This window comes from Sus scrofa, chromosome 2 (assembly GCF_000003025.6).
Source record: "Sus scrofa isolate TJ Tabasco breed Duroc chromosome 2, Sscrofa11.1, whole genome shotgun sequence".
NCBI lineage: Eukaryota > Metazoa > Chordata > Mammalia > Artiodactyla > Suidae > Sus > Sus scrofa.
The window spans coordinates 5,662,025-5,687,156 of NC_010444.4; the positions used below are offsets into that span (position 1 = coordinate 5,662,025).

Consider the following 25,132-nt stretch of genomic DNA (forward strand, 5'->3'; position numbering starts at 1 on the left):
AATGTTCTACCACCAGTACTCATCTTATAATTAGAAAGCAATTATTAAAATATAAAAATATAATAGAATAATGTTGACCTTTTAAGGGTGGTTTCAAAAGAATGATTAAAATGAAGAGTCAGGAGCTCCCATCATGGCACAGTGGAAATGAATCCAACTAGAACCATGAGGTTGCGGGTTCAATCCCTGGCCTCACTCATGGGTTAAGGATTGGGCTTTGCCATGAGCTGTGGTGTAGGTCGCAGATGCGGCTTGGATCTGGTGTTGCTGTGGCTGTGGTGTAGGCCGGCAGCTGTAGCTCCAATTCGACCCCCTAGCCTGGGAACACCCATATGCCACAGGTGCAGCCCTAAAAAGATAAAAGACAAAAACAAAAACAAAAAAAAACAAGAATCAATTTATAAGACACTAAGGAATTGAGTGAATGAGAAGAGTTAATAAGACCAGTAAGTAGAGGAGTTCCCGTTGTGGCTCAGTCGTTAATGAACCCGACTAGGAACCATGAGGTTGCAGGTTCGATCCCTGGCCTTGCTCAGTGGGTTAAGGATCCGGCGTTGCCGTGAGCTGCGGTGTAGGTTGCAGATGCGGCTCGGATCCCGCATTGCTGTGGCCCTGGCATAGGCTGGTGACTACAGCTCCAATTAGACTCCTAGCCTGGGAACCTCCTTATGCCCTAGGTGCGGCCCTAGGAAAAGACAAAAAAAAAAAAAGTCCAGTGAGTAGAGATTCTTCCCTTAAGAAATTTATGTAGGAAAGGAAAAAAACTATACAGCAGGATTGAGGGTTGATTATTTCTATTCTTTGAAAGACTGGGGAAGACTTGATAATATCTGCACATAGGGCAAAAAAGCTAGTACAAGAGAGGCAAAGATTTAAACAGCAAAAAATGAGGCAATATAGCTAAGCAGGAAGAGACTAGAGCCCAAAGAAATATTTATCTTTCTTAAAGGATGAGAAAAACTTCTGGAAATACATTATATCACTTATGTTCATTTACATGGTGTCTTATACTTTTTCAAACTGCTTTCACATTATAAAATTAAAGCTACCTATTAAAGAGACCAATGTTTTTCATTTTACGTATATCAGAAAAGGAGTTCAGAGATGTAAAGCAGAAGTTTAAAATTAGATTTTGAAAGATTTTTACACAATGACTTTCTATATTTTATATTCTAGGAAAATAAAGTACCAAAAAAAAAATCAAGATAACCAAAATCACACCAAAACTATTTAATGTCAGAGTCAGGACTACAACCCAGATTCCTCAATAGTCACTGCACATCTTAATGAGACCATAGACATTTAACACAGATATTTAGGTAAGTTTGTTATCTTTTGCAAGAAAGTTTTTCTTTTATAAACACCTTGTACCTACATAATCAAAAGCACTTCATTATAATTTTATAATAAAGCTATTACAAATTAAGTTCCAGAGAGTCAAACTTCTTAAAAGATATTTCAGATAATGACATAGTTATGAGACTCAAGTATCTAAGGCCATAGACCTAATGAAAGATCTCTTCACTGAAATTCAATATTTCAAACTTAAGTTACAAAGAGAATTTGAAGAAATACCACTTAGACAACCTCACACTTCTCCGTAAAATAGATGGCCTTTGTTTAGATGAGTTCAGGCAGTCTGTAACATACATTATGGGAATTATAAAAAAGTATAAAAAAGATTTAAAAATTAATACTAAATGACCCTAATTAGAAATTCTACTTAAATTTGTAGTATACTCAATGTCTACTTTTATGATTTGCACTAGTAACATTCGGCAGCTTAAAAATAGGAGTTACCGGCGTGGCACAGGGGAAACGAATCTGACTAGGAACCATGAGGTTGTGGATTCGATCCCTGGCCTTGCTCAGTAGGTTAAGGACCTGGCGTTGCCATGAGCCGTGGTGTAGGTCACAGATGCGACTTGGATCTCATGTTGCTGTTGCTGTGGCTGTGGTATAAGCTGGCAGCTGTAGCTCCTACTGGACCCCTAGCCTGGGAACCTCCATATGCTACAGGTGTAGTCCTAAAAAGAAAAAAAAAAAAAAAAAAAGAGTGGAGGGGAAGGGAGTGGGATGGACTGGGAGTCTGGAGTTAATAGATGCAAACTATTGCCTTTGGAATGGGTAAACAATGAAATCCTGCTGTACAGCCCTGGAAACTATATGTAGTCACTTATGATGGAGAATGATAACGTGAGAAAAATAATGTATATATGTATGCATGACTGGGTCACTTTGCTGTACAGTAGAAAATTGATAACAGAAAAAATGAAAATCATTTAAATTATTTTTAAAAAGTGAAAAAGCAAACAATGGGGATCACCCATGCTTAGAGACTATAAGGAAGAAAAGGTATAAAGCCATGGTAGTGTGGGGATTATACTGCGATAAGTGGTTAACTATGGGTAGGGTAGCCAAAAAGGTGTCAGTCTAGAGAATTGGGAAGGAAAAGAGAATGGGAGTTCAAGAAAATTTAATATCACATAACTACTGCTTAAAACTCAGATATAATTCAAATACCATAAAATTCACCATTTTAAGTGCACATTTCAGTAGTTTTTAGTATGTTCACAAGGTTATGCAACCATCACGACTCTAATTCTAGCACATTTTTATCACACCAAAAAGAAAATTCCATACCCATTAATAGTAACTCTCCGTTCTTCCTCCTCCCACTAATCTACTTCAGATGTGCCTCTATAGACTTGTCTATTTTTAGACACTTCATATAAATGAAATCATACAATATGTTGTGACCTTCTGTGTCTGGTTCCTTTCTCTCGGCATAATGTCTTCAAGGTTCGTTCATGTTGTAACATGTATCAGGACTTCTTTCCTTTTTATAGCTGGATTAAGATTCCATTGTATGGATAGACCACATCTTGTCCATCTTGATGGACGTTTGTGCTGTTTCCACCTTTTGGCTATTGTAAATAATGCTTCTTTAAATATTCATGTGTAAGTTTTTGTATGGACATTGCTGGGTGATATGTTATAACTCTATGTTTAGATTTTTTAGGAAATTACAAACTTTTTAAAAATTTTAAAATTGTGCAGTCACTGCACAAATCAGGGGTTAGATAACACCTCCATCATATCACATAATTATATATATATATATATATATTTTTTTTTTTGCTATTTCTTTGGGCCGCTTCCGCGGCATATGGAGGTTCCCAGGCTAGGGGTCGAATTGGAGCTGTAGCCGCTGGTCTACGCCAGAGCCACAGCAACGCGGGATCCATGCAGCGTCTGCAACCTACACCACAGCTCACGGCAACGCTGGATCGTTAACCCACTGAGCAAGGGCAGGGATTGAACCCGCAACCTCATGGTTCCTAGTAGGATTCATTAACCACTGTGCCACGACAGGAACTGCACATAATTATATTTTTAACTCAATGAATTTTATTACATTTATAGTTGTACAACAATCATCACAACCAAATTCTGTAACATTTCCATCCCAAACCCCCAGCCCATCTCCCAACCCGTCTCCTTCGGAAACCATAAGTTTGTCAAAGTCTGTGAGTCAATTTTGGTTCTGCAAAGTTCATTGTGTCCTTTTTTTAGATCACACATGTAAGTGATAGCATATGACACTGGTGTCTGTCTAACTTCACTTTGCATGATAATTTCTAGGTCCATCCATGTTGCTGCAAAGGCCATTATTTCTTTCCTTTTTTAGGGCCGAATAATAGTCCATTGTGTATATGTACCACGTCTTTAACCACTTCTCTGTTAATGGACAGTCAGGTTGTTTCCATGTCTTGGCTATTGTATATAGTGCTGCAATGAACACCAGGGTACATGTATCTTTTCAAGTCATGGTTTTCTCTGGATAGATGCCCAGGAGTGGGATTGCTGGATCATATGGTAATTTTATTTTTAGTTTTCTGAGGAATCTCCATACTGTTTTCCACAGTGGTTGCATCAATTTACACTCCCAAGCATTCATTGTTTGGCCAGTGTAAGGTGGTAGGTAGCTCATAGTAGTTTTGATTTACATTTCTCTAATAATTAGTGATTTTCATAATTTAGTGATTTTCATGTGTTTTTTGGCCATCTGTATGTCTTCTTTGGAGAAATGTCTGTTTAGATCTTCTGCCCATTTTTTTGTTGGGGTTGTTTTTTGGTATTGAGTTACAGGAGGTGTATATAAATTTTGGAGCTTAATCCCTTGTCAGTCACTTCATTTGCAAGTATTTTCTCACATTCTGTGGGCTGTCTTTTTGTTTAGGGTTTCCTTTGCTGTGCAGAAACTTTGAAGTTTACTTAGGTCTCATTTGTTTATTTTTGTTTTTACTGTCATTACTCTAGGAGGTGGATCTGAGAAGAAGTTGCTGTAGTTTATGTCAGAGAGTGTTCCGCCTGTTTTCCTCTAAGAGTTTTACAGTATCCGGTCTTATATTTATGTCTTTAATCCATTTTGAGTTTATTTTTGTGTATGGTGCTAGGAAATGTTCTAATTTCATTCTTTTACATGTAGCTGTCCAGTTTTCCCAGCACCACTTATTGAAGAGACTATCTTTTCTCCATTGCATATTCTGGCCTCCTCAATCATAGATTAGTCAACTGTAGGTGTCTTTTTACTTTCTTGGCAGTATTCTTTGAAGCATAAAAGTTTTTAATATCAAGTCCAAATTATCTATTTTCCTTTTTTTTTTTTACTTTAAATGACATATCTAAGAAAATATTGCCTAATCCAAGGTCTTGAAGATTTACATCTATGTTTTCTTCTAAGAGTTTCAGTTTTAGGTCTTAGATTTAGGTCTTTGATCTATTTTGAGTTAACTTTTGTATATACTGTCATAAGACCACCTCTTAAAATGTGCTAAATGGGAGTTCCCGTCATGGCACAGTGGAAATGAATCTGACTAGGAACCATGAGGTTGCGGGTTCAATCCCTGCCCTCGTTCAGTGGGTTAAGGATCCAGTGCTGCCTTGAGCTGTGGTGCAGGTCACAGACACAGCTCGGATCTGGTGTTGCTGTGGCTGTGGTGTAGGCCGGCAGCTATAGTTCTGATTCAGCCTCTAGCCTGGGAACCTCCATATGGCGCAGGTGCGGGCCCCCCGGCCCCCAAAAATGTGCTCAATGGCTAACCATAAGGTCTACTCAGGAAAATGATACTCAAAATGCCCTTTCTTCTCATATCTGCCAGATTCGTTACCATAGACAACTAACATTTTCTACTACAGAGATGAAAGGGATATGGTAAACCAAGAGGTCAGAGATGGAGCAACAGGCGCCTGGCTGATACTCACTGAAGGGAAACGACAATTCAAGCATTTTAAGCCAGAGCAGGTACAAGGTGGGCCAGTCCCAATGATTACTGAATAAAAGCCCCTCAAACAGGGTTATGAGCCATTTCTCAGGATCACTAATAAGAAGAGTTGTCCATCCCCCCCCCCTTTTTTTGCTTTTTAGGACCCAACCTTCAGCATATTCCAGGGCTAGGAGTCAAATCTGAGCTACAGCTGCCAGCCTACACCACAGCCGCAGCAACATGGGATCCAAGCTGTATCTGTGACCTACACCACACCTCACAGCACACAGGATCCTCAACCCACTGAGCGAGGCCAGGGATCGAACCCTCATCCTCATGATCACTAGTTGGGTTCTTAACCTGCTGAGCAACAACGAGAACTCCCATTTCTCCCTCTTTTACCTACCCAAGTTCAAGAGGAAGAAAAATATATCAAGGTTCATGTCCTCTCCATCCTCTTCTCTTTCGTATTAAATCTTGAACATATTCTCAATAGTGAAGTATGATTAGATAAATTTAATGGGGAAAAGAGTAAATAAATATCAAGGAAATAAAAGCATACAAATTCATTTATTCTTTTCTCTTTTTTTTGGCCACACAAGTGGCATGTGGAGGTTCCTGGGCCAGGGATCAAACCTGAGCCACAGCAGTGACAACACCAGATCCTTAACCTGTTGAGCCGCCAGAGAAGTCTGATTTTATCTTTTGATCTTCAATCTTCTCTTCATAAAAAAAATTTTTGGCCACACCCAAAGCATGTGGAAGTTCCTGGGCCAGGGATCAAATTGTGCCACAGAAGCGACCCAAACTGCTGCAGTGACAATGCTGGATCCTTAACCCTCTGTACCACAAGGGAACTCCTCTTCATAAAATCTTGCCAAGTGTTATGCAAACTTTGCAGTAAGACACTATCAGAATGTATCAAGAGCTTGAGGACTAAGTGTGAACTCACAGGATAACCAATGACCTAAGTGCACAAACTCTTCCCTTACTTCTAAACTTAACATCAGAAGCTGAGGTAAGTCTCAGTTTCCTCATCTGTGAAACCGAAATGGTGATAACTTATGTCTGACCTACCTCTTGAGAATGAATGAGGTCATGTCAACAAAATGAGCTCCTGGGAGAAAAAGTGTTAGATAAGTAGTGAGCCTTAGCTCTGTTGATCTTGCAAGATATTGTAACAGATTTAAATTTGTGAATATGAAAATCTCAGATTTTAAAAAGATATATTAAGTCAGACATCCAAGAGTTCATCATTGTGAGTTTCTCGCTCAATGATGAGCAAGTCTGGACACATCACACAATCTCTCTCATGTATGAAAAGCACCACTCCTCACTTCCATTCCCAACAAATTCACAAAAGGGACAAAACTAAACTTTTTTCTTTTTTAAGTCTCCCTGATGCCAAAACAGCAGAACACAGGGAAGTGGCAAAAACTTAACTATCATAACAATATAACCAAACATCAACAGCTAAGCTTTCTTCCCTACTTTCAAGGGCTGGTATTCCTACCTAGTCTTTTGAAGAAAAAAAAAAAAAAAAAAAAGGCTATAAATTTTCTTACTTGGGAAAAACACATGAACATTTTTAAAAAATGACTATCCAAAATTTATTTTACCAAAGAGTTAAATTATGTCAATAAACATGACAATGTGGAGATATTTATTTATTTATTGATTTTTAAGGGCCGCACCCATGGCATATGGAGGTTCTCAGGCTAGGGATCCAATTAGAACTACAGCTGCCAGCCTACACCACAGCCATAGCAATGCCAGATCCGAGCTACATCTGCAACCAACACCACAGCTCATGGCAACACCGGATCCTCAACTCACTGAGTGAGACCAGGAATTGAACCCGAAATGCGAAGATATTTAAAAGAAGATTTAAAAAGGAATACCCTGGTGGCTCAGCGGGTTAAGGATCCAGAATTGTCACTGCAGCAACTCGGATTGCTGCTGTGTCATGGGTTCCAATTCCTGGCCCGGGAACTTCCACATGCCATGCGTGCAGCCAAAAAAAAAAAAGTTTACTGGACAAAAGTACAAATAATGTTCAGAGAAGAAAGAAAATTTAAAAAGAGAATATAAACTGTTAGGTAGGAAAACAAGGAGATTATCTTTTTTTTTTTTTTTTTGTCTTTTGTTGTTGTTGCTATTTCTTGGGCCACTCCTGCAGCATATGGAGGTTCCCAGGCTAGGGGTCGAATCAGAGCTGTAGCCACCGGCCTACGCCAGAGCCACAGCAACGCGGGATCCGAGCTGCGTCTGCAACCTACACCACAGCTCACGGCAACGCCGGATCGTTAACCCACTGAGCAACGGCAGGGACCGAACCGGCAACCTCATGGTTCCTAGTCGGATTCGTTAACCACTGCGCCACGACGGGAACTCCCAATCTTGATCACTGTTTATTAGGCTAGCATAAATAAAACACCCAGAAATATGAGCCTGTTTGTTTGTTCTGAATTATTCGGATCCAGAGAAAAAGTACCTTGGTACAACTCTGACAGAACAAATTGAAGAGTAAAGAAAACTGAAGCTGGATGGTTCTACAACAGTACAATTCCCCTAAAGAAAAGACAGATCTTACTTTAGGCACTGAGAGAAATCAGCTGAGCAATGAAGAGATGACACAGCTAACAAATTGAATTCAGAAGCATATTATTCATTTTACACAGGTATGTAATTCTTTAGTACCTGATGGCTAATGAATCAGCCACCAGAGACTTTCTGATGAAGCTAATTAAATAGTCTAAAGACTTGTGAACAGACCAATTTAAAGCAGTTTGCTGAATGCTAAACAAATAACAATAGTAATAAAGGCATAATTAATGGTATATAAGCTAGGGAGCTAAGGGATTCAAATCTCAGTATTGGACAATTTCTTTTGTGAGCTTCAGTGAGTCACTTTTGTCACTAATTAGTAAGAATAAATAGCAGTATTGAGTGGAAGTTAACATTGTAAGCCCTAACAGCTGGAGAGAAGACAAGCTAAAGTTGGCTACTAAATGTTTCTACGAGAAAATGACTCAGTTGAGGACTTGATCTGAAGCACTTCCTCTTTGTACAAAAAGTTGGCCACCTCCACTTTATCACAAGGATATGAAAACAGATTAAATAAATATGCACAAAATTGCTTTAAGCCTTTAAAATAACAAATTAAAACTGAGTCACCATGACACAAACTGTCTAAAGTTTGTATTAGCATAACAAATAGGTGGTTATTCCACAAACTATACTCAATATGATACCTTCTCCCTAGTATTAATAATGATAATAAAACCATTTCCTTGTACGTACATGGCTTTTTACTTTTTTCAAAGCACTTCTAGAATTATCAGTCATGGCATTATGCAAGATTTAACCACTAATTGTACAGGCATGTTAAGTATAGGTTTATGTTGCAGGAAATACTCCTATCCCCTCCCTAGTGTTAATAACATACTCCCTTTTATTTTTATGAATTTCCATTTCTTTCAAAGCATTTTCACACATTTAACTGGAGCAGTGGCATTAAAAGTGATCTTTCCATACATGCAATTCTATGCAATACTGTAAGCACTATTTACAACAGCCAAGACATGGAAACAACCTAAATGTCCAACAGAGGGAAGGATTAAAAAAGACATGGGGTGTGTGTGTGTGTGTGTGTGTGTGTGTGTGTGTGTGTGTGTGTTCAGCGGAATATTACTCAGCCATTAAAAAGAATAAAATAATGCCACTTGCAGCAACGTGAATGGACCTAGAGATTATCATAATAAATGAAGAAAGAAAAAGACAAAATATTATGATATTACTTATATGTGGAATCTAAAATACAACATAAATTGATATATCTACAAAACAGAAACAGGCAGAGCTTCCTTGCCTGTCCACTTGCATCTCTCACAAGTATCCTACCCTAATAAATCTATTTTTTGCCTATCAAAAAAAAAACAAACAAACCAGAAACAGACTCACAGACATAGAGAACAAACTTGTGGTTGCCAAGGGGAGGGGCAGGGGAGGGAAGGATTGGGAATTTGGCATTAACAGAGGCAAACTATCATAATAGGATAGATAAACAAGGTCCTACTGTATAGCACAGGGAACTATATTTAACATCCTAGGATAAACCAAAATGGAAAAGAATACATATATAATGTATATATGTATGTATAACTGAGTCATTTTGCTGTACAAGAGAAATTAACACAAGATTGTTAATAAAATATACTTCAATAAATTTTTTTTTCTTTTTAGAGCTGCACCTGAGGCATATTCCTGGGCTAGGGGTCAAATCGGAGCTGCAGCTGCTGGCCTACACCACAGCCACAGCAACATGGAATCTGAGCAGCATCTGCAACCTACATCACAGCTCACAGTAATGCTGGATCCTTAACCCACTGAGCGAGGCCAAGGATCAAACCTGCTCCTCATGGTTACTAGTTGGGTTCTTAACCTGGTGAGCCACAACAAGAACTCCTCAATAAAAATTTTTTTAGAAGAATTATATTTCCATTCTTTGCATAATCTCAACAGCATAATTCCAAAAAGGAAGAGAACTAAAGATTGATAAATACACTAGATGAATTTGAGGGAGTCAACTCATGATTCTTAAAGTTGAATTCAGATTTCCTGAAAATCTTAGAACTGGAGCAAACTCTCCAGGTCAGTAAGCTGGTTCTCCCTTTCTTTTAAACACAGGCTTTGAGAAAAAGTAGAATTAAATGATTAAGATATTTTCAATATGAGACTAAGGGAAGAATCATGTTCACCACTGAAGCCCTCTGTGTCAAGCACAAAGCTCAGTGCATAGTAAATGCTCAACAAATCGTCATTTTGATTATTGCTACAGGGAGAACATTCTATTCAAGCTTCCACGGAATATCTGTTACAGAGCTAAGAACAAAAATCTCAATTTATTTTTTGTTTTATTACTTTTCCTCCACAATTATTGCTTTCAAATGTGTGCACACCAAGCAACATGTAAACAAATTAGGACCATAGAGCAAAAAGCTGAGATCTGTTAAGAATCCAGGATACAGACAACCTGAAGGTAGATTCAGAGGGCCAAGACAATTTCACACCTCACAACTGTTAACAAGCAAACTTTTAAGTCCCCATGCTTAAACTAAACATCACTTCAAAAAAGAAGTTTCAGGGGAGTTCCCATTGTGGCGCAGCAAAAACAAATTCTCTTAGGAACCATGAGGTTGCAGGTTCCATCCCTGGCCTAGCTCAGTGGATTAAGGATCTGGAGTTGCCGTGAGCTGTGGTGTAGGTCATACACGTGACCCAGATCCTGCATTGCTGTGGCTGCGGTATAGGCCAGCAGCTATAGCTCTGATTTAACCCTTAGCCTGGGAACCTCCATATGCTGTCCATGTAGCCCTAACAAGCAAAAAGTAAAATAAAATAAAATAAAAAAGAAGTTTCAAAGGTAGAATTATTTCCTACATGTTTACATCTTTAGAGTCTTTCATCTAGTGAGTTCCAAAAAAATAGTTTCCTCTTTTGCTTTGATATAGCTAAGACAAAGGAAGATACTTTGGCCTATGCAGTAATTAAGTTGAAATGAAATTTTAAATTGATTATATTTTATTTTATTTTTATTTATTTATTTATTTTTGTCTTTTTGCCTTTTCTAGGGCCACTCATGTGGCTTGTGGAGGTTCCCAGGCTAAGGGTCTAATCAGAGCTGTAGCCATTGGCCTATACCAGAGCCACAGCAACGCAGGATCCCAGTCAAGTCTGCGACCTACACCACAGCTCACAGCAATGCTGGATCCTCAACCCACTGAGCAAGGCCAGGGATCGAACACGCAACCTCACGGTTCCTAGTCAGATTTGTTAACCACTGAGCCACAACAGGAACTCCTAAATTGATTATATTTTAAAAAGCATTAAGAAACCTGGCCATATCAGAGTTCTCTTATGGTGCCATGGGTTAAGGATCTGGCAGTGTCACTGCAGCAGCTTGGGTCGCTGCTGTGGTACAGGTTAGATCCCTGGCCTAGGAACTTGATTATGCCACAGGTGTAGCCAAGGAAAAAAAGAAAAGAAAACGTGCCATTTGAAAAAGTCCAATGGCGGCAGAGCCTCCTTGCCTGCCTGCTTGCATCTCTCACAAGCGTCCTATCTTAATAAATCTATTTCTTGCCTATCACTTTGTCTCTTGCTGAATTCCTTCTATGTGGAGGCAAGAAGAACCTGAACCTCAAACTAAAACCCGCAACAAACCAAAGAACTATTTGATGAAGCATTTATTCTTCATTCTGGGAAGAAGGACCACGAGAACCAGGCCTGGGGCCACTAACATCAGCTTTGAAAGACAGTGTAACCTTGCAAGCTTGCCTCTACCCTGATACTTATCTTCAGCCTGATTTATTTTTTCCACTCCCCAAACTATAACCACCTTCTAATCTCTCCCAAGGGGGGCACAGTCTTTAAGGCAGTATCCTGCTATGGCCCCATTTGCCTGGCAAAGCAATAAAGATATCGCTTTCTCCTTCACCCCCCAAAATAAAAAAATTTTAAAAATCAAAAAGTCCGGGAGTTCCCGTCATGGCCCAGTGGTTAACAAATCCGACTAGAAACCACGAGGTTGCGGGTTCGATCCCTGGCCTTGCTTGTGGGTTAAGGATCTGGCATTGCCGTGAGCTGTGGTGTAGGTTGCAGACGCGACTCGGATCCTGAGTTGCTGTGGCTCTGGTGTAGGCCGGCAGCTACAGCTCTGATTAGACCCCTAGCCTGGGAACCTCCATATGCCACAGGAGCGGCCCTAGAAAAGACAGGAAAAAAAAAAAAAAAAAAAAAAAAAAAGTCCAATGGCGGTATATCTCACCAACATTTATATATAACATTATACTATTCTAATGTAGCTTTTTTATTACCTCTATATTTAATATGTAGCATATTTTCTTAAAGCAATGACAAATGTTTTTTTAAAAACCCACCAAAATCTACTTACATCCCAGATTTAGTTGGGGAAAGTTTCTTTTAAAAGGTTATTTTTGGGGGTGGGGAGATGCACTGAGGGTTTGGGATGGAAATGCTATAAAATTTAGTTGTGATGATCATTGTACAATTATAAATGTAATAAAATTCATTGAGTAATAACAAAAAAGTAATTTTGGGGAGTTTCCCTTGGCTCAAAGGAAATGAACCCAACTAGTATCCAAGAAGATGGGGGTTCAATCCCCAGCCTGGCACAGTGGATTAACAATGTGGTATTGAAGTTATTTTGTAAAATTAACCACTCATTAGGAAAAGACAAGTCCTCTGGATAATAAAAAACCATGAAAGATTAAAATGAAAGCACAATGGTTCTCAGATCCTTTTGGTCTCCTTAATGTATGTCCTTCAGTTTTAGATTATTCTCAAGTCAAAGGAAAGAAGAACTTCTAAAACCAGTCACTGAAAACTCCTAAAGCATACCAACTTTGACATGTGGAAAACACTATTAATACTAGTCTAAATCATTTACAATAAAAACATTCCCCGTACATTATTTCTTTGAGGTAGATGAGAACAAATACTTTACTAAAAATTTTATTTTACATCTGGGAAAGTTTTGCCCAAGGTTGTATCGAGAGAATTCAGAAAAGCTACAGTGACCTAGGTATCTTGTCTTAGGTCTATACAACTTTTCCGTATCTATACAATTTTACAGATCATCTTTCAGTAGGATTTCCAGATAAAATATTGCATGGAACATATATATATATACACACACACACTAAAATATATATACACACACTAAAAAAGTATTCAGTTTATCTGAAATTCAAATTTAAGTGGGCATCTTATATTTTTATTTGCTAAATCTGGCAACCCTTTCAATATACGATGAGTCTGTTTTAGAAAATACCAAACTTACTGTCAGGAAGAGATTCAGTCTTGTGGAAGTTGATAATTCTTTACCTTTTAGGAACTTCTTGAGGACCAAACCACCATAAACACTTCCTGCTGAAACAACTGTAAGAAATAAAATAGAAAGAAATATCACAAAGAGAGCAATTAAATGGATATTACCTAGGAATCACATGGGAGCCTGAAATCACTGTGATAGATACAGAACATTAAAATGATGGCCACTACCAACGAATTCAATAAAAATTGAAATGCCAAAAAAGTACCATAAGCCTACAACAACTGTTTGGGATAGAATAGCTTCTTGGAAACGAGAATCTAACAGCAAGTCTTTTTACCTTTTCACTAGGGATGCTTCTTTGGGTATTACTGTTCCTGATAGAAAAGGATCATAGAAAGACTGCAAACTGTGGGTGGTAACCAGAGCACACCACACCAATAACTCACATTCCAGTACAAGATTCAATTTGAAATTTGGCCTTTCTTTTAACCTCTTTACTCCTGAGTAGAAAATACTTGGAGTTCCTGTTGTGGCACAGCAGGTTAAGGACCCAGCATTGTCTCTGCAATGGCTCAGGTTGCTGCTGAGGCATGGGTTCAATCCCTGGGCCCAGTACAATTGGTTAAGAATCTGGCACTGTTGCAGCTGTGGCATTGGTCACAGCTGCGGTTCAGATTTGATCCCTGCCCTAGGAACCTCCTGCACGTGCAGCCAAAGAAAAAGAAGGAGGAGTTCCTTCGTAGCTCAGCAGTTAACAAACCGACCCAACTAGGATCCATGAGGATCGATCCCTGACCTTGTTCAGTGGGATAAGGATCCCTCGTTGCTGCGGCTGTGGTATAGGCTGGCGGCTGTAGCTCCAACTCAACCCCTGGCCTGGGAATTTCCAAATGCCACGGGTGCAGCCTTAAAAAGCAAAAAAAAAAAAAAAAAAAAGGAAGAGGAAAAAATGCTTTACTAGACTATCAGGGAAGAATTTTCTGTACCTGGAATTCTAAATATGAACACTAGAACATTTGGAGCAATAATTCTTCAGGGGCAGAGAGGAAGCAGGCAAGTAAGGGAAGATCAGAACCATCTGAAGGCTTTTTTCCCCAAAGAGAACATGTCTTCCCCTAGAGTGATGTGACACCATAGTTCAGAATCTAAGGAGCACTGCCATAGGAACCAATGAAAATGGGTCTATCCCCCAAGAAATACATATTTTTCAGGCAGGGAAAAAAGGTTGACAATCACTGATCTAGAGTGAGAAGCAATATCATTCTCTAAATGTGTGTGGTCCAATACAATAGCTACTAGCTACATGAGACTATTTAAATTTAAATGTAGCTACATTAAATTAAGGGAAAAATTCAGTTCCTCAGTCACACTAGCCACATTTCAAGTGCTCAATACCCAAGTGTGGCTAATGGCTACTGTACTGAATAGCATAAAGAATATTTCCATCACCACAAAAGTTCTAGTGGTTAGCAATGTTCTAGATCTCCAGATTTTGAATAATTATGGGTAAAATGACACATACTTCAAAAAACTTAAGCCCCAGTAGCATGGAACATTTAATTAAAAACAATCTTTTCTTCACATGTAAATCAATGAAATTAGAACACACCCTCACCCCACACACAAAAATATTCAAAATGGCTTAAAGAGTTAAACATAAGACATGATACCATAAAACTCCTAGAAGAGAACACAAGCAGAACATTCTGACATAAAGCATATAAATGTTTTACTAGGTCTGCCTCCCAAGGCAATAAAAATTAAAACAAACAAGTGGGACCTAATCAAACTTACAAGGTTTTGCACAGCAAAAAAAAAAAAACATGAACAAAACAAAAAGCCATACAGAATGAGAAAATATTTGCAAATGGTGCAACTGACAAGGGCTTAATCTCCAAAACATACAAACAACTCATACAATTCAACAGCAGCAACAACAAAAACAAGCCACCCAAATGAAAACCGGGCAGAAGACCTGAGTAGACATTTCTCCAGAGAAGGCATAAGGAAAAGATGATCAACATAACTATTATAGAAATGCAAATCAAACTACAATAAGGTACCACCTCACACTGGTCAGAATAGCCATCATTAATAAGTCCACAAATAACAAAACGCTGGTGAGGATGTGAAGAAAAGGGAACCCTCCTGCTTAACTGGTGGGAATGGGAATGTAAACTGGTACAACCACTATGGAAAACAGTATGGAGGTTCCTCAGAAAACTAAATATAGAATAACTACATGATCCAGCAATCCCACTCCTGGGCATTTATCCAGATTAAACAATAACTCAAGGGAGTTCCCGTTGTGGCCCAGTGGTTAACAAATCCAACTAGGAAACATGAGGTTGCGGGTTCGATCCCTGCTCTTGCTCAGTGGGTTAACGATCCGGCATTGCCGTGCACTGTGGTGTAGACTGCAGATGCGGCTAGGATCCGGTGTTGCTGTGGCTCTGGCGTAGGCCCGTGGCTATGGCTCCAATTAGACCCCTAGCCTGGGAATCTCCATATGCCATGGAAGCGGCCCTAGAAAAGACAAAAAGACAAAAAAAAAAAAAAACCCACAATAACTCAAAAATATATCTGCATCTCTGGGGAGTTCCTGTCATGGTGCAGTGGTTAACGAACTCAACTAGGAACCACGAGGTTGCAGGTTTGGTCCCTGGCCTTGGGTTAAGGATCCGGAGTTACTGTGAGCTGTGGTGTAGTTTGCAGATGTGGCTCAGATCTGGCTTGCTGTGGCTGTGGCTGATAACTGTGGCTTCCATTCGACCCCTAGCCTGGGAACTTCCATATGCAGCTGGTATGGTCCTAAAAAGACAAAAGAAAAGAAAAAAAAGAAGATATAGAGGTTCCCTTGTGTTGCAGTGGGTTAAAGATTCAGCATTGCCATAGCTGCAACACAGGCTGCAACTGCAGTGTAGGTTCAAGCCCTGGCCCAGAAAGTTCCATATGCCCCAGGTGCAGCCTAAAAAATATAAAAAGAAAAAAAAGACAAAAATACGGTACAAAGGAACCTTTCTACAAAACAGAAACAGACTCACAGATGTAGAGAACAGACTTGTGTTTGCCAAGGGGGAGTGGGGAAGGAGTGGGATGGACTGCGATGGATTGGAGTTAAAATTAAAAAAATCTTTTTTTTTTCTTTTTTTTTTTTTTAACTTAGCTCCTCAACTCAAGAAACACCAAGGGCTTTCTGGCAACTACCAGAAGCTAGGAGAGATGCATAGAATAGATCTCTCCCTCAGAGTCTCCAGAAGGAACCCTATGGAGACCTTGATTTTGGGATCCTGGTCTTCATAACTGTGACAGAATAAATTTACTTTGCTTTAAGCTACCCAGCTTATAATACTTTGATACGGCAGCTGTAGCCATCATCAGAGATTTCAGACCAATGACACCACTCGACTCTTTCAGGTAAAAATAGCCAACTTAACGTACACATCTATTTTTACTCCCTCCTGGAATCTCAATAAAACAACAGAAAAGGGATATTCTTTTAAAAGAATAAACCCACAAAGAAAGAGAATAAGAGACAAAGATGACTGTGATATCAGAAACCTCTTGAAGTAGAGGTGGGAACCAAATAAGAAGAGTCAGTTGAAAAAATGAATTTAAGTAGTCATATCTTCAGATTCCCTCCTCCACTCAGCATTCTAGGGACTAGCCCTCTCTAACCTTGAGAGGGATGCAGAGAGGTTATTCTTCGAAAAGACGGAAGCATGGGTCTCTAGGCTAGAACCAAAGTTGTACTAAAAAAACAAATGGATTGACTCAACATAAACACTGAATGCTGAGATACACAACCCCCTCCTTATACCTCAATCCCAGAATGCTAGCAATCTGGCTTCCTATCTACCTGGTGAAAGACTATGAACATACACATAGAAAAGTCTAGAAAAACATATATTGAATGCTAATAATAATAATCTCAAAGAGTGAGGTTACTGAAAAGTCTCATTTTCCATATGTTTCTGTAATGTTAGAATGTTACATGACAAGTACATATCATCTTTCCTCCTACTAAAAAAATAATAATTACATAAAAAATCAGAGACAATAAACAGAAGAGAAATGCCCCTTATGCTAGGTGGGCTGAAGATGTCTATTAGGCTCAAAATGGATTTCGGTTTCTGGCCAAAAGCTATTGCGGCTCAAATCCTTTGCTTTGAGTGAAATCAACCCTGTCACCTTGGTCACAGTTACTGGACCAGAATCAATGCGTGAGCTGATACAACCACATGCAGACCAACATCACCCTAGCCACGTGCTAACCATCTCTCTCATGAAAGGTGGGAACTCTAACCAATCAGAGTGGTGTCCAAACTCTAATACTCTCTTGAGGATGTTTACTGCTAGGTACACAAAGAGAAGACGGGCCATTCCAGTTCAAGCGAGAAAATGTCTTGCAGAGCTTAAAGTACTGTCCAGTCTCAACTGGGACTCAGGGTGACTCCTCTAAGACTGATGCAACAATTTCATTCCAAAGTATTCTTCAATAAACCTATACACAAACACACACACAAACAGACAAAAAAGTTTATCACTTCCCAAGTTCAAGGAAATCGGTTGTGTCAGGGCCACTCAATGCATCAGCTTCCCAAGAGTATCGGCAAAAATGATGAAAGATTAAGAGCCAAATAGAAGAGATATATATTTTCAAATTAACTGCGAGTTAAATTATCAAAGAACGCACTTCTTTTCTTTCTTTCTTTTTTTTTTAGGGTAGCACATGCAGTACATGGAAGTTCCCAGGCTAGGGGGTCGAATCAGAGATGCAGCTGCCAGCCTACACCACAGCCACAGCAACGCGGGATCCAAGCCACGTCTGCAACCTACACCACAGCTCACAGCAATGCCAGATCCTTTACCCACTGAGCAAGGCCAGGGATGGAACCTGCATCTCCATGGATACTAGTTGGGTTTGTAACTCACTGAGCCACAACGGGAACTCCTCCATTTCCGTTACTTTTTGGCTCTTTCCCAACTACTAAAGGCTAGACATCAAAGAAAGGAGATAAAATTCAATGTAATACAACTTAGCTGTGAAAAAGGAGGTTAAAACCAAGAGCAAGAGTTAGATTGTTTCTGAGCAATTTCAACTCAAACCAGTAAAATAAATAATCCTTTGATAAGAGTCATTCTACTCACCTTTCCTATATGACAGATTTGTAAATCTATCACCAGATACTTATTTCATAATCCTTTAAGTTTAATTTGGGACAAATTTGGACTGATAACATGATAAAAGATTATGACTAACTGAAAACTTTAAATAAACTGTAACATAAATCATAACAAAACAAAGATGGAAATCAGTATTTTCTTCCTTCTCCACTTACTAGTTGTTACACAATGAAGAGTATCTGCCTGGTACTTAGCATTTAACGCGTCTATGGAAATCATTAGCTGTCCTTCTGGCAATGCTCCTTTTGATACTCCTGCTGTTTCACACTTCCAGTGAATTATTAAATATTTCAATATCTGAAAAGGGCACAATTCAAAGAAAGCACAACCTTCTTTAGAAATCATGTAGTAGTAAACTTTTATGATACGGTTAAATTAATAATTCTCATTTCAAAAAAAAATTCTTGCTTGCAAAATGTCAGATTTACATTTGTTCAGAACAAATATTATGTCTAAACAAAAGAAATATCTAGGGGAGTGACATAGAAAAACAGACAGTGAAATTCAACACAATGTCCAAGAGAGAAAATGGAGACCAAAAAATTGCTTTATTCAAAGAGTAAGTTCATCTGGAAATAATAATTTGGAAAAATTAAGTGGGTGTTTGTTTTTCCTGTGTTTTTTTTTTTTCCCTCCCCAAATAAAGGCCAACAAGAAGACTAAGAATGGCATCTGCATATGAAGCATCTTTACCTTCCAGGAGCCAGAATACTAGTCAGGAGCACTGGCTCTGGAGACGGATAACCTGGGTTTGAACCCCTGATGAGCCAAATTCTAGCATGTGGCTTTGGGCAACTTATTTAACTTCTCTGTACCTCAGATTCTTCATTTATAAAAAATGAAGACAAATCTACCAGGTATGGCTGCTGCTGAAGGTAATCAAAATAATATGTGGAGTTCCCACTGCAGCAAAGCAGTTTAGGAATCCAACTGCAGCCACTTGGGTCATTGCAGGTGTGGTTTCCATCCCCAGCTCAGCGCGGTGGGCTAAAAGGTCACAGCTGCAGCTCGGATTCAATCCTTGGGTGGGGAAAACTTCAATGTGCCTCAGCTGCAGCCACTAAAAAACAGTATGTGCACGAGTTCCTGTTGCAGCTCAGTGGTTAACAAATCTGACTAGGAACCATGAGGTTTGTGGGTTTGATCCTTGGCCTTGCTCAGTGGGTTAAGGATCCGGCATTGCCGTGAGCTGTGGTGTTAAGTTGCAGACACAGTTCAGATCCCGCTTTGCTGTGGCTGTGGCGTAGGCCGGCAGCTATAGCTCCGATTCGACCCCTAGCCTGGGAACCTCCATATACCATAGGAGTGGCCTCAGAAAAGGCAAAAAGACCAAACAAACAAACAACCAGTATGTGCAAAATGCTCAACACAGTACGTGGCATTTACTAAGTGCTTAATAAATATTAGCTATTCTTTTTTTTTTTTTTTTTTTTGTCTTTCCTATGGCTGCACCTGTGGCATATGGAGGTTCCCAGGCTAGGGGTCTAATTGGAGCTGTTGCTGCTGGCCTACGCCACAACCACAACACCAGATCCTTAACCCACTGAGCGAGGCCAGGGATTGAGCCCACAACCTCATGGTTCCTAGTCAGATTCCTTAACCACTGAGCGAAGACGGGAACTCCCAACATTCCATCTTGATGCAACAAATTTAAAATAAAATATACTGTATTTAATGTCGTTTACTGTTTATGACAGTAGACACTCACTTCCACACTGAGGTACCATAACGAAAATTACTACTTTTTTTTTTCAAAGGCAGGGAGATCTCAGCGTGAGAACTTGGGAACGAAGATCCTAATTTGTACCAGTTTAGAAGGATGGTTTCCAGGCTTTTCTACAGTCTACCACTTTCCTTCACACATCCTCTGACTTACTGTGCTCCCTCTGCTAAGATTTTCCCAGTTTCTTTATCCATAATGAGAGAACAGTTGGGGAAAGGACACTAGCCTGTGAGTCAGAAGCTCTGGTTCTATCCTAGGTTCTGCCATCTGTAAAATCTAATCCTCCAACTTTCTTTGAAAATGAAGAAGGCAGGGAGACTGGGAGAGGTGCCTGCAGGTCAGCCCCTTGCGGCCTCTGGTTGGATCTGATGGGTCTAGCATCCCTGATGAGGCCAGTACCCACGAATTCAATCAGCTAAGGGCTGGGAAACTGCTGTCATAAACAAAGGTGGCGGGAACTGGGGCCAGAGCGGAAGAGCGGGGTCCGAGCAGGGCGAGCGAGGCCTCTGGACCTCGGCCTCTCAGCACCCCAGCTGCTCCCGGAGCGGCCCCGAGAACCCGCCCCACACCTCGGCTGACCCGGGGCCTGAAACCGCCTTCCCTCGCTCCCACCTCGCACAGGTGGGCGCCCACATCCCCCCAGGGGCGCCCGGCCCCGCTTTCTGCGCGCCCTGCCCCGGGCCCGAACCCGGCGTCCGCTGACGTCGGCCGAACGCTCCGGCTCCATCCGCGAGCCTCGGTTTTCTCAGCTGTCACGTGGGGGCGACACCTGCGCTCCGCGGACCGCCATGCCCCCCGCCCCTACCCCGCCTAAACACTCCTCAGGGGCACCCCGCGGGCTTGACGTCCCACGGGCGCTCCACGTCCCACGTGCTCCTCAGAACCCCGCGTGGGACTGGCTGCCTTCCACCGACTCCTATCATTCCCGAACCTTCCTTCTCCCCTCAGGCAACGCCAGACCCCTCTGCCCAAACTTCGCGGCCTCCTCACAAGGGCCGTCTCCTCAGTGCCCTTCTTGGCTTGCGCTCCCTTCCGGGCATCACCTCGCAGACGGCCACGGCCGTGCCCTCCATGCCGCGCGCGGGGAACCGCAGAGACGCCCAGCCGCCGGCGGTCCGCCGTGACTTCGACCTCCTCCCACGCCCGGCCGCGCGACGCTGCCCCTTCCCGCCCGCGCGCGCGCGCCCCGCCCACCGGCCGCCGCGCCTGCGCACTCGGCACCGCCCACCCGCACAGCCACCGCCTCTGCCGCGAGCGGCTGGGACCCGCCGGGAGCGATGGGGAGGACCCAGCGGGCGCGGCGCCCCGTGGGTGGACGGCGGGGCGGGCCGCGGGGTGGGGGTGGGGGGGCTGCGGGCGCGATCGAGGCTGGAGGCGAGCAGGAATGAGGCCAGGCCACGACTCGTCCTTCCCGAAAGAACTTTCCCACGGTCCCTCCGAGGTACAGCCCTGGGCGCTTTGCCTCAGCCGGGAGAGGCCCTGCTAATGCGGGTGCGGGATCCCCATGCTTGTGCTTGACCCCCAAACAGTCTCAGTTTCTGCAGGGCCTGCCCCAGGTGCCCCAGGCCAACCTCCGGTTCCCAGACTTAGAAAATTTAAAAAGTTAAATTTAAATTTCGATGTAAAAAAAATATCAATTTATCTCCTGCAATATTTGGGACATATGTATACTAAAAAAATTATTCGTTCATTTGACATTCAAGACTGGGTGTTTTCGTATTTTATCCGGCCACCTGTCCCAAGCAGTTTCCCAGCTTAATTGCAGGGGCCCAGCCAGCCCCAGGCAGGGGACAAGGTCCCCTTCCCAGGAAGAGGCTCCTCCCCACATTTGACTGCGCTAAATATGCCAGCGGAAGGAGCTGGCTTTCTTAGGTTCCAGCTGACAGGAGAAGCTCTGGGGTTTTCCAGGAACGTTCCCAGCTGATAGGAAGACAGTCCTCCAGACTCCAGCTGCTGAACTCCCAGCTCTTCAGGGAGGGGCGTGATTAGAGAGAATTGAGCCCAAACTGGTGCTTTGGCAGCTGGTTCCTCAGACCTCCAAAAGGAACCTGGTGAGAGAGAGCCCTGCCTGGCAAGTATTTGCCCAAGGAGAAGGGTGGGGCAGGGTGTTGGCTGCTTTCCTTCAGGGAAAATTCTTCCACCCCAGCTCCAAGAAGCCAGGACCGGGCAGAACAGGCAGAGGGCTGGCAGAGTGGCTGTCCAGGACACAATCTTGGTGCCACTCCAGAGAACGTGTCTCCTGAGCCAGGGGTCATGGACATGTCTGCTCAGCACTGACCATCCTTCCCATCTCTGTTGCTCAGAGATAGACCCCTTGGAGAAAGGTGACTTTCTTTCTGGAAAATTCTTCATAATACCATCTCGGATTTGATAAGAGAGCTGAGATTTGGGGAATCAATGGAGCCTTCCTCTCCCTTCCACGCTCCTTTCTCGAGTGCCCCTCTAGGAAGGGGAGCTGCCAAGGGGAAGGGAACCACGATGAAATGACTGACTACCTGTCGTCAGATGCCACTGGTTCATTACATCATGTTCTTTACTCTCGCAAGCATCTTGTGAGATAATTACCTTTACTGTGTGGTGGGTGAGAAACCAAGGTGCTGAAGAGTGTTGACTCAGCAGAAAATGCCCCACCTTGAGAACGGCACTGGGAAGGAAGGGTGGAGGAACAGCTGCCAATGGCTCGGTTGTCCTGGTGTGTAGCCCTTGTCCTTGGAGTGAGCCTCAGCGATGAACATGGAGAGGAACATTCAACATCATCCTAGAGGCAGGGGAGGCCTAACAGGTGGCCAGGGCCATAGCCGGGGACCAGATGTAGGCAGAAGGGAGGGAGGGAGCTTGTGATCTCAGGGCCTGTCCTCAGGATTTTCACCACGGAAACCACAGTAATCAGCCAAGTTGGAGTCAGGCTTTTGCCATTTGGTGAGCACCTACTCTGTGCTCAGTGGTCTTCGCCTTCCCTTTCATCTTAAGTAATCCTCCCACCTTGGCAGGGAGATGCTGTTATCATTGTTTTACAAACGATGAAAATGAGCTTCCAAGAAGATACTGTATGGGACCCTGAGTTTGGAGATGGCAGAGCCAGAATCTGAAATAAAAATCTCTCAACCACTCTCTCCACTTCTCCACAGCTGCTCAGCGCATCTCGTGTGTGGCATGACCTCCCTAACTGCTTGTCCCTTACCTTAGTTCTGTGGTATGGGAGCATTCACTTCACTATGAGAAGCCGGCCCCTCCGTGCAAGAGCTAAGACGATGAGCTCAAACGCCCTCATCTCCCTAGAAACTAAGGCTTGAGTCAGCCACAGCTCCCACCCTTCTTTCACCTCTCAGTGTGTGCCCCATCCTGTCTGAGAGCCAGTAACTAAGATATTATTGGACCGACTCCCCACATTATCAAACTCATTTTTATCCACACCCCATCCTCGGCGCTGTAGAGTGTCAGAGCCAGAGGGGTGTTAGAGGCTCTCAGTGATCCTTGATAGATGAAAAGATTTGAGGCCCAAAGAAATTAAATGACCTGTGTGAGGTTAAGATCACTTCGTCAACCAGGTCAGCCAAGGAGCCTTTGGATGCTGCTCTGGACATTTTCAGCGCTGGTGTCCGGGACCTTAGGAGTGTCTTCAGGGAGCCAGTCCTCTCCAGTCCTTAGACTTAGTGACATACTGGTTCTGCTTGCCTACCTCCACCTACCATGGGGCTATGGGTGCATATGACCACTTTGGACATCCCATCTGTTCAGAAAAGAAGTCCCCTGTCTGGCCAAAAGAGACACACTCCCCACCCCCAAAGAGCCCCACATTGATTCTGACCCAGACCCAAGGGTTTGAGTGAAACTAAAACGTCATAGGGAATGCTGCCAGGTGAACAGTGATGTTTTAGCACCTGTGAAGCTGTTTTTCCCCTTTGTGCCCTCTCTGTGTATATCATTCATGGATACTTCCTAGGAACTACCTTGTTCTCAGGCTCCCCTGGAGCATTCAAAGGCCCGGAAGAGACCCTAGGCATTTAGGTGGAAAATATCTCTGAAGTTCCCCTTCTCAGGCTGTTGCCAAACTAAGTCCATTTGAGGAGTTTCTTTCCCCCTGGGGAACTGTTAAAAGAGACTTTCCCACACAGGAAATGGTAAAGGGTTAATAAACTGCTTCTCTCGGGTCCTGAGCCAAGTCTGTCCTCCACCAGTTCCTATAACCGGGTTTCCTGAAATGGAGCAGGTCCCAGGTGCCTCTCCACTAATCACATCCCTGGAAATGGGGCCAGGAAGCTCAGATTAGCTCATCCCTTCACCTTCTTGAGGCCTTCTCCACCTGGAGCACAGAATCTGGGTCTCACCTCCCTCTGCTTCCCTACCCGGGGTCAGACGGGGATGTTCTCGCAAAGGAATATTAGGTTATGGGGCCACTAGAGGCCACAGGGGTGCTGACTTTTGTGCTAATTCTTGGGCTACAGCAGAGGAAAGACTCTCCCCCAAGACAATACCAACATTTGTGTAACTAGAGTATTTCTTCTTCACCCCCTTCCCTATGTTTCTTCCTCTCCTTCGTAGAATGACTGTGATACTGGGTAGCTTCCTGTTTTTCCTGCCTCTGCAGAAAAACCCTCTGCAGATTTCTCATCTACCAGTAGCAGTTTCTGGGACCAGCCCAGGAGAATAGCGTTCCTTTCATCTGAGTGTCCAGTTTCTCGCCTTCCTAGATAACCAATAAAATCTCTATCATAAAGTGGTTCTGCTCTCTGTAATTGGCTTTTTACTTTCTGTGTAGGCAGGGCTGACTTTGTCCTTCCAGCTGGTGTCCACCGGAAGGAACGTATTCCTTGTGGTCTAGAGGACTTGGGAACGGAAACTGTGTCATCTGGTCACATATGGCCAAATAAACCTATTGATCCAAAGGCCAGATGATCAATTTCATTTGACGGACAAGTAGGCTAACCGAGACAAAGACTCTTCTCCTAGGCACCCCTTGAAAGAGGATGCTGGCTCCACGTGTTCAGTCTTGGTTAAGTTGTTATATGATTGCAGGACTTGAAGTATTTTTCTAGGAATGCTGATGAACAAAATCTTTAAAGCAAGTAAGATACAACCTTGGTGGAGCTTACG

General features: G+C 42.4%; 2 protein-coding genes across 14 annotated transcripts in view; one reads left to right on the plus strand and one right to left on the minus strand.

The window, feature by feature from the left end:
* Positions 1 to 25,132, minus strand: part of C2H11orf80 (chromosome 2 C11orf80 homolog) — a 106,019-nt gene that overhangs the window by 68,780 nt on the left and 12,107 nt on the right. For 7 of the 12 annotated variants that reach the window (XM_021082782.1, XM_021082779.1, XM_021082781.1 and 4 more), the window contains exons 1-3: positions 21,082 to 21,196; positions 18,471 to 18,612; positions 13,179 to 13,232 (exon numbers count right to left, since the gene is read on the minus strand). In XM_021082782.1, coding sequence (XP_020938441.1) covers positions 13,179 to 13,232; positions 18,471 to 18,612; positions 21,082 to 21,111 — 226 coding nt within the window. In that variant the 5' untranslated portion in view covers positions 21,112 to 21,196. Of the gene's footprint in view, positions 1 to 13,134; positions 13,233 to 18,470; positions 18,613 to 21,081; positions 21,197 to 25,132 lie in introns of those variants that run through there. The other 5 variants (XM_021082776.1, XM_021082780.1, XM_021082783.1 and 2 more) reach the window with 4 other exon arrangements.
* Positions 21,390 to 25,132, plus strand: part of SPTBN2 (spectrin beta, non-erythrocytic 2) — a 56,005-nt gene continuing 52,262 nt past the window's right edge. For both annotated transcript variants that reach the window (XM_021082771.1, XM_021082770.1), the window contains exon 1: positions 21,390 to 21,479. The gene's annotated coding sequence lies outside the window, so the exon portion shown is untranslated. The remainder of the gene's footprint in view (positions 21,480 to 25,132) is intronic.